Source organism: Pteronotus mesoamericanus, unplaced genomic scaffold (assembly GCF_021234165.1).
Source record: "Pteronotus mesoamericanus isolate MK-2021 breed Mesoamerican mustached bat unplaced genomic scaffold, CSHL_Meso_final contig_263, whole genome shotgun sequence".
Taxonomy (NCBI): Eukaryota; Metazoa; Chordata; class Mammalia; order Chiroptera; family Mormoopidae; genus Pteronotus; species Pteronotus mesoamericanus.
Genome location: NW_026555112.1, coordinates 9527058 through 9545704, shown reverse-complemented (window position 1 = coordinate 9545704; position 18647 = coordinate 9527058). Strand labels below are relative to the sequence as shown.

The following is an 18647-nucleotide window of genomic DNA, read 5'->3' as shown; positions in this document are numbered from 1 at the left end:
TGCAGATTCATCCAAGCTGCTGTGTGTATCGATAGCTTCTTTGCTTTTACGCTGGGTAGTATTCCACGGTATGGATGGACCACAGTTTGTTAAACCACTCACCCACTGGAGGACATCTGGGCTGTTCCAGCTTTCAGCTTTTATGAATAATGCTGCTATAAATGTTCGTGTACAAGTTTTTTGGGTTAACTAAAGTTTTCTCTTGGCGGGGATAAATTTCCAGCTGCTCAAGTGTTGGGTGGAAAGGTAGTAAAGGGTTTAATGTTTTAAGAAACTGCCAAACTGTTTTTCCAGAGCTGTTGTACCGTTTTACTCTCCACCAGCAATGCATGTGTTCCTCCATATACTTGCCAGCATTTGGTGTTGCCACTATTATTTATTTTTTTATTTTTTGGTAATTTTGATAGGTGTGTAGTGACAGCTCATTGTGGTTTTAATTTGCATTTCTCTAATAGTAATGTTGAACATCTTTTCATGTGATTATTTGCCATCTGTATGTCCTCTGGAAGGAAATGTCTCTTCGTACCTTTTGCTCATTTTCAAAATGGGTTGTTTGTTTTTTATGCTACTTGGTTTTGAGTGTTCTTTATATATTCTAAAAACTCTTCTTTATCAGGTATGTGGTTTACAAATATTTAATCCAGTCTGCACCTGTCTTTTTATCTCTTAACAGTTTTTCACAGAGCAAACATTTTTAGTTTTGCGGAAGTACAATTTCTTAATTTTTCCTTTTATGGGTAATGTTTTTGTTGTTAAGTATAAGAACACTTTACCTAACTCTAGGTCCTCAAATTTTCTCTTATATTTTTTCTAAAAGTTTTACAGTTTTACATTTCACATTTAAGTCAGTTACCCATTTGCATTAATTTTTGTACAAAGTATGAGACTTAGGACTAATTTCATTATTTTGCCTATGGGTGCCCAATTGCTCCAATGCCATTTGTTGAAAAGGCTATCTTTTCTCCATTGAATTGCTTTGGCACCTGTGTCAAATATCAGTTGGGCACATTTCTGCAGGTCAGTTTCTAGGTCCTCTCTTCTATTCCATTGAAGATGTGTCTATCCCTTTGCAAATAATACCACATAACATTGAGTACTGGAGCTATAAAATAAACCTTGAAATTAGGTAGACTAACTACTCGGAGTTTATTCTTGTTTCTGAAATTATTTTAGTTTTCCTAATTCCTTTACATTTTCATGCAAATTCTATAATAATCTTGTATATATCTTCAAATAATCTTGCTGGAATTTTGATAGAAATTGCATTATATTTGTGTATCAATTGAGGGAAATTTTACATGTTTATTATATTGACTTTTCTAACCCATAAACACTTTTTTACACTTATTTAAATTTTTTATTTCTTTTACCACTATCTTGTACTTTTCAGTATATAAGTCTTACAAATGTTTTGATTTCTCTTTTCTTTGTATGTGTGTGATTATAAATGGTACTACATGTTAAATTTTAGTGTCCACATGATTATTGCTAGTTCATAGAAATAGAATTGATTTTTTGATGTTTACTTTTTATCCTGTGACCTTGCTGAATTCACTTATTAGTTGTAGGAGGGTTTTGGTTGATTTTTTGGGATTTCCTATCTAGACAGTTAATGTCATCTGCAAATGAAACAATTTTATTCATTCCTTTCCAATCTGTATGCTTTATGCCCTTAATTTCTTTTTTTTTTTTAATTGCACAGTTAGAACTTCCTGCACTATATTGAATAACACTGGTGAGGAGAGTAGACATCTTCACTTTGTTCCCAGTCTTCAGGGAAAAGCATTCAAATTTTCACCATTAAATATCAGCTGTAGATTTTTTATAGATGGTCTTGATCAAGCTGAGGAAGTCCTCCTCTACGCCTATTTTTCTGAGAGGTTTTTCTAAAAGAAAAATCATAAATGGATGTTGAATTTTGTGGATTGCTTTTTTGCTTCAATTGATCTGCTTCAGTGGTCCTGTGGTGTTTCTTCTTAATTTTCAAACAATGAACCAGTCTTAAATCACTGGAATAAACTGCACTTGGTCATGGTGCATAATTCTTTATGCATCTTGCTGAATTCTACTTACTAATGTACTGTTAATAATTTTTGTGCCCATATTCATGATGGATATTGCTCTGTGGCATTTGCTTTTTTCTGTGGCTGGGTTATTTTTTTGTCTGTTTTTGGTTTTTTTTATACTGTCTGGTTTAGTATTTGGGAAATACTAGTTTCATAAAATGAATTGCAAAGTTCCTCTCTTGTTTCAGGAAAAGAGTGTTTAGAACTGGACTTAAATCTTCCTTAAGTATTTGTTATTATTCTACAGTAAAATCATTGCTTTTCTTAAAGATTTATAAATTATGAATTCAATTTCCTTAGTAGTTATAGGACTATTCATGTTATCCTTTTCATGTTGAGCAAATTGTGCTAGTTTGTGATTCATTTGAGCTAAATTATCAAACTTACATGGGTAGAGTGGTTTGCAATATTCCTTTATTAACCTTTTGAAGTCTACAGAGTCTGTAGTGATATTCCCTGTTTCATTTCTGATATAGGCACTTTGTATCTTTCTCTCTTTTTTCAATTTCTGTTTAAGAACAGCAGGAGGTAATTATTTAATGATTTATAGAAGATATGTTTTGAACAGCCAAACAGGAAGCATATGTCAATGTGTATATGAGAGCAAATATATTTTTTTTACAAATAAATGTGCAGTATGCATTGCTTTGTAACCTACCAAAAGTCATTCTGCTTTCCAATCCTTACTTCACATTATTACTTTACTAATAATACCTTTCATTAAACACATGCTCATGCTGTGTCAGGAATCATACAATATGTTTTTCATGCAAATACAACTGCAAATTGAATATTATTTACCACATTTTACAGATTGGGAAATTGAGACTTTTCAAAGGATACTCAATAACTTTCAAAGACAGTCTTACAATCTAGCTCTCTCAACACTTCAAAGCAATGGGTACCCTTTTCAATGCACTATGCTGTATATTTTCTTCTATAATTACCCAAAATGCCTTTCTACATAATAAAAATAATGGTGCCTTTTTTTGGTTTAGTAAGTAAGAAAATTACAGTTTAAAACATTTTACCCCAAGTATGTATATATAAAAGCAACTGTGATAGGGCTTATCACCAAGAAGAAAACAGAGTGGATCAAAGAAAGAAGTTAAAGTTTAAAGCAGAAAGATGTGATAATACAAGAACTTATATGAATAAATCTACGATGATATGAAGTTTTAAGAATAAGTACATAGAACTTCCCTTGGAATAAACCATTATCAGTGTCACAGAAATTTATGGTATACGATAGGAACGTTTTTAAGGGAGACACATAACCCTTATTGAGCACCAGTTATCTACTAGGTGCTGTTTTATGTACAAGGGTTGAGCATACAATAATCATTATAATACAACATTGTTCTTATTCTTATGGAACATCCATTTGAGTGGGAAAGAAATATACTGAACAAATCAACACGTAAATGCTAATTCAGGTTTAAAATATGCTGTAAAGGAAAACTACCATGAAGGAGATAGGAAGTGAGGAGGTGGCTACTTTATATTCAGTGGTCAGAGGCCTTGCTAAACACGTGGCATCTGAATAATGACCTGAAGGAAGGATGATAATGAACCATGTAAGTCTCCAGGAGAAAGGCATTCCAGAAAAGTCAATGATGAATTAAATAAATAAATAAACAGACAAACCTAAGGCAGGAGCTGTTTGGCTTAGCTGAGGTAAGGCAGAAAAGGTGGCGTGGCCAGAATAAAGTTAGCTAGGTAGAGAATGACAGGAGACAGACTGAGAGGTTAAAGAGAGAGTCAAATTATATCGGGCGATGTACGATTTTAGTTGGAGTGAGGTGGGAAGACTCTGGAAGTGTGAGCAGAGGAAATACATGATCTGGTTTATACTCGTATAGGTCCATCTGCCAATTTATAAAAGGATAATAAGGGCATAGCAATCATTGCCAGGAAGCAGGGCGAGAGGCTCTTTCAAAAATCAAAGCAGGAAAAGTCAATGGTTTATACAGTGGAGAGATAATAAGAGGGCCCTGATTCATGACATATTTTAAAAAGAAGACCAGAAAGGCAGTTTTTAAACTTTTTTATCTCAGGACTATTTCAAACCCTTAAAAATCATTGAGGACACTTAAGAGTTTTGTCCATGAGGGCTACATCTATAAATATTTAGTATATCAAAATTAGAACTGATATACTTTCAAAACATAGGAATACAAGCGCACATTTCATTAGCCATCAGAGCTATGATGTCATTGCACACTGGTGTAATGACATTTTTCTGGCATTGCATACCATTGTGCAATGACAGAAAACTCCATCAAGCACTCGTGCCCAAGTAAGAGTGGAAGAGGCAGCCTGTGTTTACACTAATTATGAAAATAGTTTTGACCTCGCAGACCTTCAGAAAGGGCCTTTGAGATTGCCAAGGGGTCTGAAGCCGAGGTTGAGAATTGTTGGCCTAGAAGGTTTTGTAATGGATCAGATGTGACAGTGTGGGAAAAAGATCAGAATCAAGTATGGGGTCATGTCTCCTAGCCTGAGCTGCCATTAACTGAAATACAGAGTTTAGTGCTACACGTGTTAAGCTTAAAATGCTTTTGAGACCTTCATCTGAGATCTAGAGTTGCTGGCTTAAAGTGACCCAAAGGTTCAGGGAAGTGGTTGGGGCTGGAGATACAAATTTAGGAGTCATCAGCATAGAGGTAACATTTAAAAGCATTTAAAGCTCTGGAACTAGATGTGAGTACCTAGGGAATGGGTATAGATTGAGAGAAGAGGCCTGAGGCTAATCCCTGGGATTAATAATTCAATCAATGAATTCCACCAGAGAAATTCCAAATTTTATCTGTTTAGAGCAGTTTCTCTCAATTGACTAAAGGTTGTTTTAGGCCATTTTTACCTGTGAATATCCTTTTATGATGCCCAACATAGAGCAGACATTCAACTCTGTTTACTGAATGAATGAATAAGCAGAGTAACAATGTGCTCTGTGGTACGTTCAAAGCTAAATTCCATAATGTAGATCAGGCAAGATTAGGAAGTTGAAGAGATCAGCTTCAGATTCACATGCTGGGTATACTGTTCATCATGCGGTCAAACAGGTTTCCGTGAATTTAGAGGCAGAGGTAATTGTGGGCTTTTACCTTTACCCAGTGCAAGTCACAACAAGTGACCAACAGAGGGATGATACTAGTGTTCAAATTCTGGCCCCCACTTAAGACATCTAAAACAATAACACCAACTCTACTTTCTGGACATTTTATTTTTCAAGGAAATTTTTCCCAGAGAAATTTTCATTTATGCATCCTTCTTCAGTCTGCCTAGGAGATGCTCTAGGGAGAAAGACAGGCCAAAGAATGGCATCCACTGAGATGTTTATGTATGTGGAAGAGAAAAACCTGAATAACACAAAAGAAAACACTTAATAAGGTCTGCTGCTATCAATGGTAATGTGTGCCCAAAATTCAGAGAATTATATTTTATGCTTAAAAAAGGAGGGGGGTTTTTTACATGCAAGAAGTGTTAATAACAAATAATTCTCCATTTTCCTAGTGGATAAATCCTGATGAGTTTCGTCAAAAAAAAAAAAAAAAAAAAAGAGGATGAATAGTATTTCACTGGCATATGTATGGAGAATGATGGTGATTATATTCATCAATAAATGATGCAGATTATAGTGGGTGCTTTCTGGATTCTTGCTTTTCCTTTCCCTGCATTGGGTTGGCCTGACCCAATTCTGTGTCTTTTTTCTTTTTTTTTTAAAGATTTTATTTATTTATTTTTAGAGAGGGGAAGGGAGGGAGAAAGAGAGGGAGAGAAATATCAGTGTGTGGTTGCCTCTCATGCACCCCCACTGAGGACCTGGCCCACAATGCAAGCATGTGCCCTGACTGGGAATCAAACCAGCTACCCTTTGGTTTGCAGGCTGGCACTCAGTCCACTGAGCCACACCAGCCAGGGCTATGTCTTTTATCTTCACTGGCTTCTCTCATATCTCAAATGTCAGGAGTTCACATCCCTGTGGCTTTCTTATGTAGACATCTCTAAGGAATGAAAGGCGGGGGGTTCAATCACCTCACAACCGGCCAGCATCATTTTAGGTAGATTCATATGGTTTAAGGAACTTAAAAAAGCTTCCAAATACATTTCCTAAAAGCCAAAGTTGCTATCATCAGAGCTGCTTGTGGACAAGAGACAGTGAAAGTGAGGATTGTCTCTCAAAGGTCACACTTCAAATGTAGGCAAACACCACTTTTTTAATCATCACTAGAATAGCAAGTTGAGCTGCTACAGGGCTTTACAATTTGCATAGCACCATGGCGAATTTTATCAGGTCTTAGCTTTACTACATCCCTGAGGAGGAAGCAAGGCAAATACCATGCTCATTTTGCTGACGAATCGAAGGGTCAGAAAGTTTACACGGAGGGTGTGTGACAAAGCATGATTAGAAGCGAATTCCTAGAAAAGGCCCCAACAAGCAAAATTTTGCATATGTTTCATAAGTTCTGTAAACCATCCTATTCAAGAAAACCAGAAACATTAAAATTAAATATTTAGAGATACTGATTTATTTGGGCCGGGGTATGGCCCAGGCATTTTTTTGAAAAAGCTTCCCAGGAAATTCTAATTTATTGAGGACGACTGATTGATTTTTGGAGCCATTGACAATTTTTTTCTCCTCTCCAAATTGTCCTGTGTTTCATCTAAGATTTTTTTCTGTTATTTTATTATTTTTACCTTCCACTTTCTACTTAGCTTTGGTTGCAAGACTCCAAATTACCGAATATAATCTTCTTTGGTTTCCTCCTTTAGGCTATAAATTATTGCCATCTCTGTTTCTGCTCTTCTTCCTTTTTCCAATCTATTAGCCTCCTCTCACACTTCATCATCCCTCTGGAATACAAATGTTCTATCTTCATTATTTTCTCCCTGATGAGCTAATTAACATGAAAAGACTACTGGACTTAGGAGACCAGATTGGCTATGTAACACTGAGAAAACGATTCAACTTCTTTACGTCTTAGACCCAATCAGTAAAATAAAGAAAAAAATGCCTACCTTGTAAGGTTTTTGTAAGAAATAAATGCTCAGTAATAGAAATAAATGGCTTGATATTCAATAATAAAAATATTTTAAAAGGTTATTTTTAAAAGTTGTTTTTCAGTCCTTACCAATTTTTTGCCGCAACCTGATACAATATTCTGTACTCTTTCTGAATTATATGCCTCTGCTTTTTACATACCCACTCTCATTTCTAATTTTAAAATTTAGCATATGTACTCTATAACCCCATGGTGCCCAGTAAAATGTTATTCTAGGTTTGGCAAGAATTGCACATAACCCAAGTTCTAAACTCTTAATAATGAAAGGGAGAGATTGTATGATTATTATTAAATCTCTTTGTTGTTAGCTCATTAAGTACACAAAAAGTCCAGCAGGATATCCAAAATATTTCTTTCTTTCGGGCTGAGTTCTTGCCTGATTTAAACAGAGTCCATCATGAGTAGGGGTTCAAGGGCAGCTCCTCTTTCCTCAGATCATCTCCCTCAGACTCCTGAGAAGACTGGGCCCTTGACTGCTGCCCTCTTTTCTGTACCCCTATGATCTCTTCGCTTCTTTTTGACAAGGTCCCTCCTCAGCTGTGAAAGGGTGCAGCCTGGTCCCTTGATTTTGTCAAATTCTACTATGGATGGGATTTAAAGCGCGTGGTGGGATCAGGACCCTCAAGGTGATCAGAATTTCCAACTTCTCCAGGTTGACTTTCTGTTAGTTTTCACCTGTGTTCATTAAAATATGTAATTATAATGATCAATATTAAGCACCTATTTAGATGATTTATCTGCGATGTTGTGTCAAAATAGTCTCTCTTTTCTGCCTTGACCATGGGTCACTTCTCAAACATCCTATTCCATTATTTTAGACTTAATTTGTATCATGAAAAAGGAGAAAGGAGTAGAAAAATCCATCCATCTAAAACCACCATCAAGGGTGCAGCCCAAGAATCCAGTGCTTTACCAATTCCTTATCCAAACACTTTAGGAATGCCAGTGTTTGAACTTTGCAGCCAATTATTATAAATTTAACATTTCAGACCCCATCTCTTATGTCCCTGCCATCAACTTTTAGCCTTTTCTTTCCCAGATTTAATTTCCTGCCTCTTGAAACTTAAAAAAACCCAAAAAACTGTTTCCTCAATTCTATTCTTCCTTCCACACACTGCCACAGTACTTTCCTTTTATTACCAAATTATTCAAAAGATTAATCTACAATCAGTGCACTGTTTTTTTCTCTAACTCTTCAACTCTTTGTATCATAAGCTTCTACCTTCTCCACTTGAGTTAAATTGCTTTTTTGAAGGTCTTTGCCCTCATAGTCATCAAATGAAGTGATGTTGTGAGTTCCCTTCAGCTCTGCATCCCAACAAGTTTTGACAATGTTGACTAATCTCTTCCTAAATTTTCTTTTCTTTCTTTATATTTATGATAACATTTTGTCTTTCTTGTTTTATATCTCTCAGTGTTCCTTCCCTCACTCTCTTTGCTAAGGCCTTCTTTCTAAAATATATGTAAAAAAGTTACATAAATTTACTGATTCCTAATTTCCTCATATATAAAATAAAGATAATATCTATTCCAAAAAATCATGAAAATTAAGTTATATTATTTACTCAACAAATATTAACTATATTCCTCAAGTGTGAACATTTCCAGAACTGTATCTTTGAAACTATCTCCTTTTACCATCTAATTGTATAAATGACTGTAAAATCTTCACCTTAAGCTTTTGCCTCTCATCAGAGCTTCACAGCAATATTTTTAATTTGTATATTATGGCTCCCACTCAATAAGTTCAGTAATATTTTTTTATCATGCCACCCTCTTCCTCATCAAAATAAATTTCTGCTCAAGTCTCTCTTACATTTATTAAGGTCATTTCAAAATCCCAGGCAACCAGGACCAGACCATTAGTTACTTTTAACTCCCTTTTATCCAATTCATCTCATCCATTTCCCTTATAGCTAATCTACCTCTAACACATCTCTTTATACTTAATCCAAAGTGTCTCTCACATCAAGTACTCTGCAAAAAGAATAAAAATCATCACCAAGTTGTATTTATCCCAGAAATGCAAAGTTGGGTTAACATTAAAAAACTAAAACAATGTAATTTATCACATCAACAGAACAAAGGAGGAAAAATCATATGATCTTCTAATTATATATAGAAAAAAAAAAACCCAAAACTTCACCACCCTTTTATACTAAAAACTCTCAGCAAACTAGGAGTAGAAAGGTACATACAATAAAAATAGGTTATATCATACTTAAATGCTGAAATACTGAATGTTTTCCCTCAAAGTTAACAAATAAGGCAAGGATTTTGGGTTTTACCAGTTCCGTGCACAACTGCACTGCAATCACAGCAATAAAATAAATAATAATAATAGTAATAATAGCAATAATAGACCTAAAGACTAATAAAAGAAAATATAAGATCATCATTATTCTCAGATGACAGGACAGAATCATTAAAAATTAATTTTAAAAGGAACTAATATAACTTTTAAATAAAATCATGGAGAAGGCAGAATACAAGAATAATTTCAACTGCATTTCTGTATGCCAACAATGAACAATTGGAAATTGAAAGTAATAAACAATACTAAAATATTAAGTCAACCCAATGAGGAAAGCCTATTTCCATGTAGGAAAAAAATGAATCTCAACTCTTACATCATACCCTATAAAAACAATTTGAGATGGATGATAAAAGTAAATGTAAAAGCCAGAACCAGAAAGTATCTAGAAAAAAATATGGGAGCACATATTCACAACCTGTACAAAATGTAAAAAGCACTAACCATGAAAGAAAAATTGATAAACTGTATCTCATTAAAATTAAAATATTCTGTTCCTCAAAAGTCAACATTAAAAATACACAGGCAAATTACAGACTAGAAAAAAATATTTGCAGTGCATAAAACTCACAAAGGACCCATGTCTTTTGGAATTACAGGAGAATTTATAAAGAATTAGTACAAATCAACAATTAGAAAGTTGACCAACCCCATTAAAGAGACTTGAACAGGCACTTACCAAAGAACATATAAGAATGGTCAATAACCACGGAAAAAGGTGCTAATATCATTAGTCACCAGGAAAATGCAAATTAAAACCATAATGAGAAATCTTTTCACGCCCATATGAATGACTAAAATAAAAAAAAGTCTGATGTACCAAATGTTCACAAAAATGTGGAGAAACTAAAATTCTCACACACTTCTGCTGGGGATTACACAATGGAAAAACTACTTTGGAAAAGCCTTGGGTAGCGTTTTTTTTGTTTGTTTGTTTGTTTGTTTTTTAAAGATTTTATTTATTTAAGAAAGAGAAAGACAGAAACATCAATGTGTGGTTGGCTTTCATGCGCCCCATACTGGATATCTGGCCTGCAACCCAGGTATGTGCCCTGATTGGGAATCAAACCGGCAACTCTTGGGTTCACAGGCCGGCACTCGATCCACTGAGCCACACCAGCAGGCTACCTTGGGTGGCTTCTTAGAAAGTTAGTAACTGATCTACCCTATGATGCAACAATTCTACTCTTTGGCATCTATATGAAAAGTTCTACCTATGAAAAGCCTTGAACATGAAAATTCACATGCAACATAGCCAACAACAGGAAGCAACACAAGTACCAAGCAACAGGAAAATGGATAAATAGTATTATATTAATCCAAGATAAGTGTTTCATTTATATAGAATTTACTACTTAGAGAAAAGAAAAGAAAAAGGAACACGTGAATCCCAAAGACATTATATTCAGTGAAAGAAGCCAGACGTTGACATATTCAAAATACACAAATATACTGTAGGGTTCCATTTATACAAAGTAAACAAGAACAGGCAATCCTAATCTATGGTGATAAAAACCAGAAAGAAGCTCCCTCTCAGGTGGGAAATGGGGAATTCATTGGAAAGGGCCATGAGACAGCTTTCTAGGGTGAGGCCAATGTCCTATATCTTTTTTTGTGTGGGATTATACATAGGTACACAATTGTCAAAATTCATCAGATTGTATTTTCTTCTTCAATAAGGGAGAAATAAGAGTGCTTCAGTAGAAAAACACTAAAAAAAAGTCACTGTGAGTAACGTATAATTATTTAGTAGAAAGAAAAAAACTGATATGTCAATAGATCTACCTCAAATTTTATGTCAAGGGTAGTATTTTTTCAAGTTTAAAAATAATTTTATTTTCAAGTACAAGTAAATGAACCCAGCCTTGTAAATTCATCCTAATAGAGAAAATCAGCCCTGTGGGTTAATACACTAGAGAAAAACAAACAGAAACCAGTAAATATATAAATATTTCAGTCTCTATGAATTTAAAGTAGAATGTTTCACAAGCTGGAAAATGTTAAGACATGAAAGAGTCCAAAGAAGCAAAGGTAAGATCAAATATGGAATGCAGAACTAACATCTGTGACTTAGTGAGTTAATAAAACATGCCAAATAACATCAAACTCAACGAAAGACTGCAAAGTCTGTAGCTTCCAAATAATTAACACAGTAATTAGAAACATGCAATGTATCATCAGCCCAACCTCATATTGAACGCAAGGACTCCTTGGTTACAACGGATATATTCCATGTATAGGTAGAGTGATGGAAAGTAGACTAGATAAAGGCATGCAAAAGGGAGAGGGAAAGTAACTGAACTTGCCCTAAGTAGCATCTACCCACAGTGAATGAGATGAAAGCGATGTTTATCTCTCATGGAGTCTGTATCTTTCTCATGGTAAGACTGAACGCAGGTGCCAATGCCCTGACAATAAATGTAGATTTATGAATACGGGGAGCATTTAAACTTCTATTGTCAAGGCTCATTGCCAGTTTTAGGATGAAATGATCATTTCAACTTTTATTAATCTCTAATTAGTAAATTAAAAAAGTGTTTTAATACCCAAAAGCCAATCTAACTTTACATTTCTTGAGTTTCCAGACAGAAAGCCAGAGTTAGCAAACACTTTAGAGGATTAAACTTGTAATCAAAATATAGGATTTTATATAAGCTAACCAATAATTATCTTTTTATGGAACAGTTAGTCCTTAGCTATGCTTCATGCCTCACGCACCTGTGACCTGTCAGAACACATCAGGGCATCCTTTGTTCTGTCCACCTAGCTGTTCCCCCTCCATGCTCTCTGGTCTCCAAACCCTTTCCCGAAATCACGTGTCCTACCCCAATACTCCCTCGTAATTATTTCCCATTAAATTTTCTATTCCCTGTTCTCTACAATGAATAAGGAGCCCCAGGAGATTAGAAGTCATGAGGAGAAATAAGAAATGCACCAAAGTCTCCGAGGTGAAAAGTAGCCCAACTGAGATTACATCCTTTCCCAACTATACACCTTAGCTGTCATTGTTTACTACATGTATTCTTACAGGCTGCATTGGTTCCAATTTAAATAATATAATAATATAATTTAAATAATATAATTCCTGACTTTTTTTCCTCCTCAAATCATTACTATAACAGCTAAGAAAGGAAGGTGGAGTTAGATACCTTCATAAACATTTAATAATGGACAAAACTGAGGAGTAGAGTCAAGATGGAATTTCTGGCTTTAATATCACCTCCTGTTTTCTTCAAAATTTACCAAAATAAAGTCATCAAAAATAAAATAGAATATGTAAAGAAGGATTTATGGAGTAAGTGTCTTTAGTGTTGCTTAGATTACAGATATGTAGGAAGAAATCTGTTTTTCATTCATTGAGTGACAAAATGCATTTACATTAGACAATTTACATTGGTAAAAAAGTATGTTTGGTAGTGGATTTTATGAACTAATATATAGGACAATCTCCCATCTAAGTTAAAAATCCTGGAAGTGTAGCAGCTGCACAATAACCACAGAAACAGCTTTATACAATGAGAGAACTGGTGACAATAGATGTGGCATTTAGCATCTAACTCTGAGGTTAATGCCGTTATTTCTTGAAGCAAATGAACTACATGAAATTTCCCTGAAGAGAAAGACAGGATTTTTGAAGACATTTTTCTCCGCTGCATATTGGGACACTGTGTAAAATGTTCCTGTGCCTCCCTGACCCTGAACCTGTAAGTGCCTCATAAAGACATGTCAAGTTGTACAACCTCATGAGGAATTTTCTCACCTCTGAACAGGACTGGAAGAGACAACTATTATTCTAAAGAAAGGAAAGGAACTTCAAATTGCTTGTACAACCAAGCCCCTTTGGAGTGCCAGCATCCTTATCCACAACACTAGAATATCCATTCCCCTGGAATTAATGAAGTTTAAATGAAATACTTTATATGAAAGTGTGCTATAAACGGAGGTGGATATGTAAAGTTTAAGTGTCATTTTATGGATGAGGAGGATAGTTTTAATAAAAAATAATCCAAAACAAGTATATTAAAGAAGATATGATATTAAAGGAAATCATTGCTCATTCACAAAACGGTCTTTAAAGACATATTTGTCCTACAGATTAGCTCAAAGGATTTGTTCCCACTATATAGCCAAATAGATGGCGAGTGGCACGGCTTGGATCCAAAGTCCCCCATCCTGGATGTCATGAGGCCCATTCAGAATGAGCCAGGTTGAGAACACCACCAAGTCCATGTTCTGAGTCTTCTGTTGGCAAAAATATAATGCTAACAGCTTTATAAGTGCTATTTTCAATGAAATATCACAGAACAGCTTGTCCCAATGATATTTCTAAAGCTTGCCTGCAAACCGCCTACTGGGAAATCCAACTAAAAGGGAAGAGGGAAGAGAAAGAAACACATCCAGACAAAGGACAGAAATGGGAAAAAAGAACAAAGGGCAAAGGGAGACCGGCTCAATGACAGTGAGCCCTGGAGGAAAAGAAGGAGTAATGAGATGCACAATATTAAACACTGACAAAATTAGTTAGGAACCATAAGGCATAGAGAACTTAAAGAAAATATGTAAAAGCAACTTGGGCTGGAGGACAGAGAAGTGATTACAAATAGTGCAGCATGTTTAGAGAAATGCAGACAAAAGGAGCCAAAAACATGTAATGGCTCAATAATTGGAGTGTAATTATTAAAATGCTGTGAAAGGAAGATGATGTGAAATAGCCCTTTTCTAAGCTTCACTTGTTTTTTCATGTAACATACAAATTCATTTTTCCAAAATCTCATACAGATTTCAATGTCTACCATCAACTCCAAGAGAAGAAAACAACCTCTTCTAAGCCCCTTCTTTTAACCTAAAAATCAACTTACATATCATAAAAGAGGCCAGGCATTTCATTGTTAAGTTTTACATGCACTGATTCAAAAGCAAAATACATCATAGTGCAGATAATGTCATTCTGGGCACTTACCTGGGGTCGAATAACTTTTACAATATTTTTGAGGGCAGTGTCGGGGGATGGAGGTGAGCAGTCAGGTGTTGGGCCTGTGGAGCTGTTTCTATGGTTACTAGTTCCTGGAGCAGTAATTGCTACCTCAGAAGCATTGTCTGTGAATAAAAATAGAACTGCCATGAACCTAATCACTCAGTTTACCTTTTAAGACTCGAAATTAGCTTAGCGAACATGAATTGAGATGTCAACTTAAAACTGGTATCAATTACAAGATCATAAAGAGGAATATGCTCAGCAGTATATTTTAAAGATATTGTTTACTGAATGCATTGTTTTCTTGCAGAATATTATCCCCTGTAGTATTATTTCAAGAAGGAAGAGTATTATTATTCAATCAATAATGATAGATTATCCAGCATAGCTGTTAAGACTGCCACCATTATATGAATGACTACAACTTTACCTTAACTAAGAAAGAACATGATTTTTTAATATTATTGGGTTAAGTTTCTCCATAATCACTTAAATGGGTACTGATCTTTATTAAAGTAGATGTTTCATATCTCCTGAGTCATAAAAACCAAATTCAAAAAAGTGCTCCTCAAAGCCCTTTTCCCCAGAAATCCCTCAAGCTACAGAAAAGTATCCCAGTGAATTAACCTTGATGAAAAACTGACATTTGTGCTAAATGGTTTTATAATATACACAAACACAAAACTATTACCCCCAGATAAACATATCTTTCTATATGGTCTAAAGTAAATGAATGAATTTTCAAAAATGTAAATTAATCTTCTCTTATGGTAACTATTTGGTCAGGGTTGGGGGAGGTGAGGATTAGGAACTGTGATATCTTCAAAATCAGTAACTGTGTAACATTTTCTTCTTAGGTTTATATGAAAACAAAATAACACCATGGATGCAGTTTGGAATGTTTAAAATACTTGGAAAAGGATGACAAATGTTTTATAAATAACTTCTGCTTGCTCAAAGAGAAGTTAGATTATTTTAACAATTTGGCAACCCTCTATGGATTTTTATGGAAACTACTGCAAGTTCAAATCTGTAAAAAATTTACTTCCCTGCTATGTTTTTAATTAGTTCCCAATAATTTTCTGTCCTGGATAGTTAGCTGAATTGATGCAAAAGAGACTGAGACTGAATTGTTTATTGACCAGTAAATCTCTGTTCCATGGCCACTGTCTACAATCCCACGTGAAAAGCAGTAATTTATGGAGGTACCTCTGGCTCATAAAAAGCGAGGGTATAAAAACTCTACCCACCACATAAAATTCTAATTCCATCTCCTGGGGTATCCAGACATAGGGTGAAAAATATAAGTGCGGCACACTAAATTCTATAGATCATTCATTAAATATGTCTTAAAAGTTTCCAGAGTTCACTCTTGACTTCATTTTAATGGATAAGGTGGGAATTAGCACATCAAGAATAGGCAGGTTTGTGTGAGCGGTCTTCTGAGTAGAATAGAATAACAGTGCGAGAAAGAACGAAACAGAGACAAGGACAAAGATGCCCTGATTCTCTCCAATGTCCATTCCTTCTTTCACTCATTCATCCATACATCTAAAAACATGTATTTGGAGGCAAGTATGTCAGTTATTAGGTTTCATTTTAAGGATAAATTAAAAAGAATCTCTAGCCAGGGGTAAGGGATAGGGAGGCATAAAAAGGTAGAGCAGGGAGGATTGTTAGGACAGCAAAACTGTTCTGTGTGATGTTATAATGGTGGATACATGTCATTTTAATTTGTCCAAACCCACAGAATGTACACCAGAGAGTTAACCTTAATGTAAGCTATGGGCCTTGGGCGAGAATGATGTTTCACCGCAGGTTCATTGTAACAACTGCACCACTCCGATGGAGGATGTTGATTGATGGGGGAGGCCGTGCCCATTTTGAGGCAGAGCATATGTGGGAACTCTTCCATAATTCTACTCACTTTTGCTGTGAATCTAAAACTGCTCTAAAAATAAAGTCTTAATATGTTTTTCTTTAAAAAAAAAATCCCTTGACAACTGTCCAATCACATGTGGCATCAGACATGCAATCTATAATGCAAGGTAACTTGCGAATTGGTCAGTGATAAACGAAACATGATGAAAAAGCCAGCGGAAGACTGTGGCTGGAGAGGAAGATAATTGTGAAAGGCTTCAGTTTTCAGGCAAGAAAGCTGGAATAGAACATAACACATGTGGGCGTGATGGTAGAAAGAGCACAGGTGAAGCTGTTTCAGGTTAGGAAGAAGTCGGAGGTAAGTATAAATGAGTAAGAGGAAGTGTATTAGTATAAAAGTTGACACTCAAGTCTATAGGTAATAAGGAATATTGAAGATATTTAAGCAGGGAGTGTCCTAGTAATAGTAATAGTTAATGTTTATTAGACTACAATGAAATGATGTTAGGAGTTTACTTTCCTTATCATTTATCATTGGTTCTCTTTTGTCATTATCATTGTTGTTCCTCTGAGTTGCAATCTGAATAGTTTCTTTTTTAATTGAATTCATTGGGGTTGACATTGTTTCACAAAACCATACAGGTTTCAAGGATACAACTCAACAAGGCATCATCTGCCTAGTTTCTTATATTCATTTTCCAGTTTATTGGTTCTTTCTATAGCTGTGTCTAGTATTCTCACAAATCATTTTTTTATTTCAATTATATTTTAGCTCTAAAATTTCTATTTGGTTCTTTTTCAAATATACTGCCACTGTTTGCCTATTTTCAGTGCTTTTATTTATCAGAAATGTCAAGTACATTTATTTTTGTTTTTCTTAAATCTGAGTCTAATAATTCTAATATCTGAAGTCTTCAAAGATCTGTTTCTGTACACTCTGTTCCATTATCTGTCTCATCTTTTATACATTGTTATGTGTCACTCAATCTTTTGACAGAATAAGATTTACAACATTGAAATATAACTCCCTGTCTTTTGGTAAATGTTAATTCAAAGAAGCATCCAAACTTAAATTCTAATACCAGATGCTGATGTCTGTAGAAAATGTGCCTGTTCAGTGTTAGACAATTTATTGAACCTCCCTGGATTTCAGTTTCCTTAGCTTTAAAAATGAGAATGATTAATAACGATCTTCTAGGGTTTATATATGGAGATAAAATGAGAGAACACACATGAAAAATAACTATCCTGTTATTAGGTTTAATAAATCTGAGTTCTGATTTTCCCTATCCAACTAAATATTATCAGAATTAAAATAAAATATGGAAGTAGAAAATACAGAGGGAAAAGCAAAAAAATAATTAGTAATGCTTTGTAGATAATACATCTAGAGTAATGACTGTGAATAATTGAGTAGGATTTGAGACCAGTACCTTTAAGCTATTAACACAAATTGGTAGAAACAGAACTTAATTCCAGGAATAAGGGGTGATCTTTTGAGGAATGATTTACTGCAAGGGCTGGACCAGTTGACTGTTTTTGTATCAAAGCCAGAAAATCTGCTGGGTACTCCATGCAGACTGCAAGGCAAAAGCTTATGAATGCTTCTTATAAGTAATTTAATATATAGGACAAGACAGTGGGTAATAAAGTACTAAATTACTTAGAAAAGACTGTGTCTCCATCTTGTGAACCCATGATCTGTACCATTACACTGATAATTTGATTTTATACTACCTTGCATTGCTTATTATCTCTTCTAGACTCGGCTATATTTTCTCAGAGACTTATATTTCTCTTACCCCTTCAAAAGCTCTTAGCTCAATGCAATCCTTTAAAAATACTAAGTGAAATAAAGTGAATAAAGCAAAACCTGTGTGTCAATGGCAACCCTCATTGTACCCTTAATTACATTGCAAAAGGCAATCTGGCTTTTCTCCTTTGAGAACACACCCAAATGAAGAGCATTGAACATATATAAGAGTCTTAGGAAACTGATTTATTCCTAAAATAGGCTTTATTATATTATTTATAAGACTACCCATTATCCAGTGGACTTTGTAAAATGACAGCCTGTGTCGAATGGAGTTTTACATGCCCAACCTACATCTCACACCTGCAGCTACAGAACACTGCTGATGAAAATGAAATGAGGTGTGTAAAAACTGCTTAGAGAAAATTACGGAATACATTGCAATTTTAGGTTGAAATAAGAAACTTATCTTCTAGTCAGATTCTCTTACTATGCATTAGAATATGCATTATGATCGCCAGTTTCCTCCACAATAATAAGCTTGGTTGGGGGGAACTCTTCTAGTTCACTTGAGCTTTTAGAAGAAAAGCAT

At 34.9% G+C, this 18647-nt stretch overlaps 1 protein-coding gene across 4 annotated transcripts in view; it reads right to left on the bottom strand.

Annotated features, from left to right (window-relative positions):
- Positions 1-18647, bottom strand: part of ANKS1B (ankyrin repeat and sterile alpha motif domain containing 1B) — an 811229-nt gene that overhangs the window by 513059 nt on the left and 279523 nt on the right. For all 4 annotated transcript variants that reach the window (XM_054574655.1, XM_054574656.1, XM_054574657.1 and 1 more), the window contains exon 11: positions 14407-14543. In XM_054574655.1, the coding sequence (XP_054430630.1) occupies positions 14407-14543 (137 nt within the window). The remainder of the gene's footprint in view (positions 1-14406; positions 14544-18647) is intronic.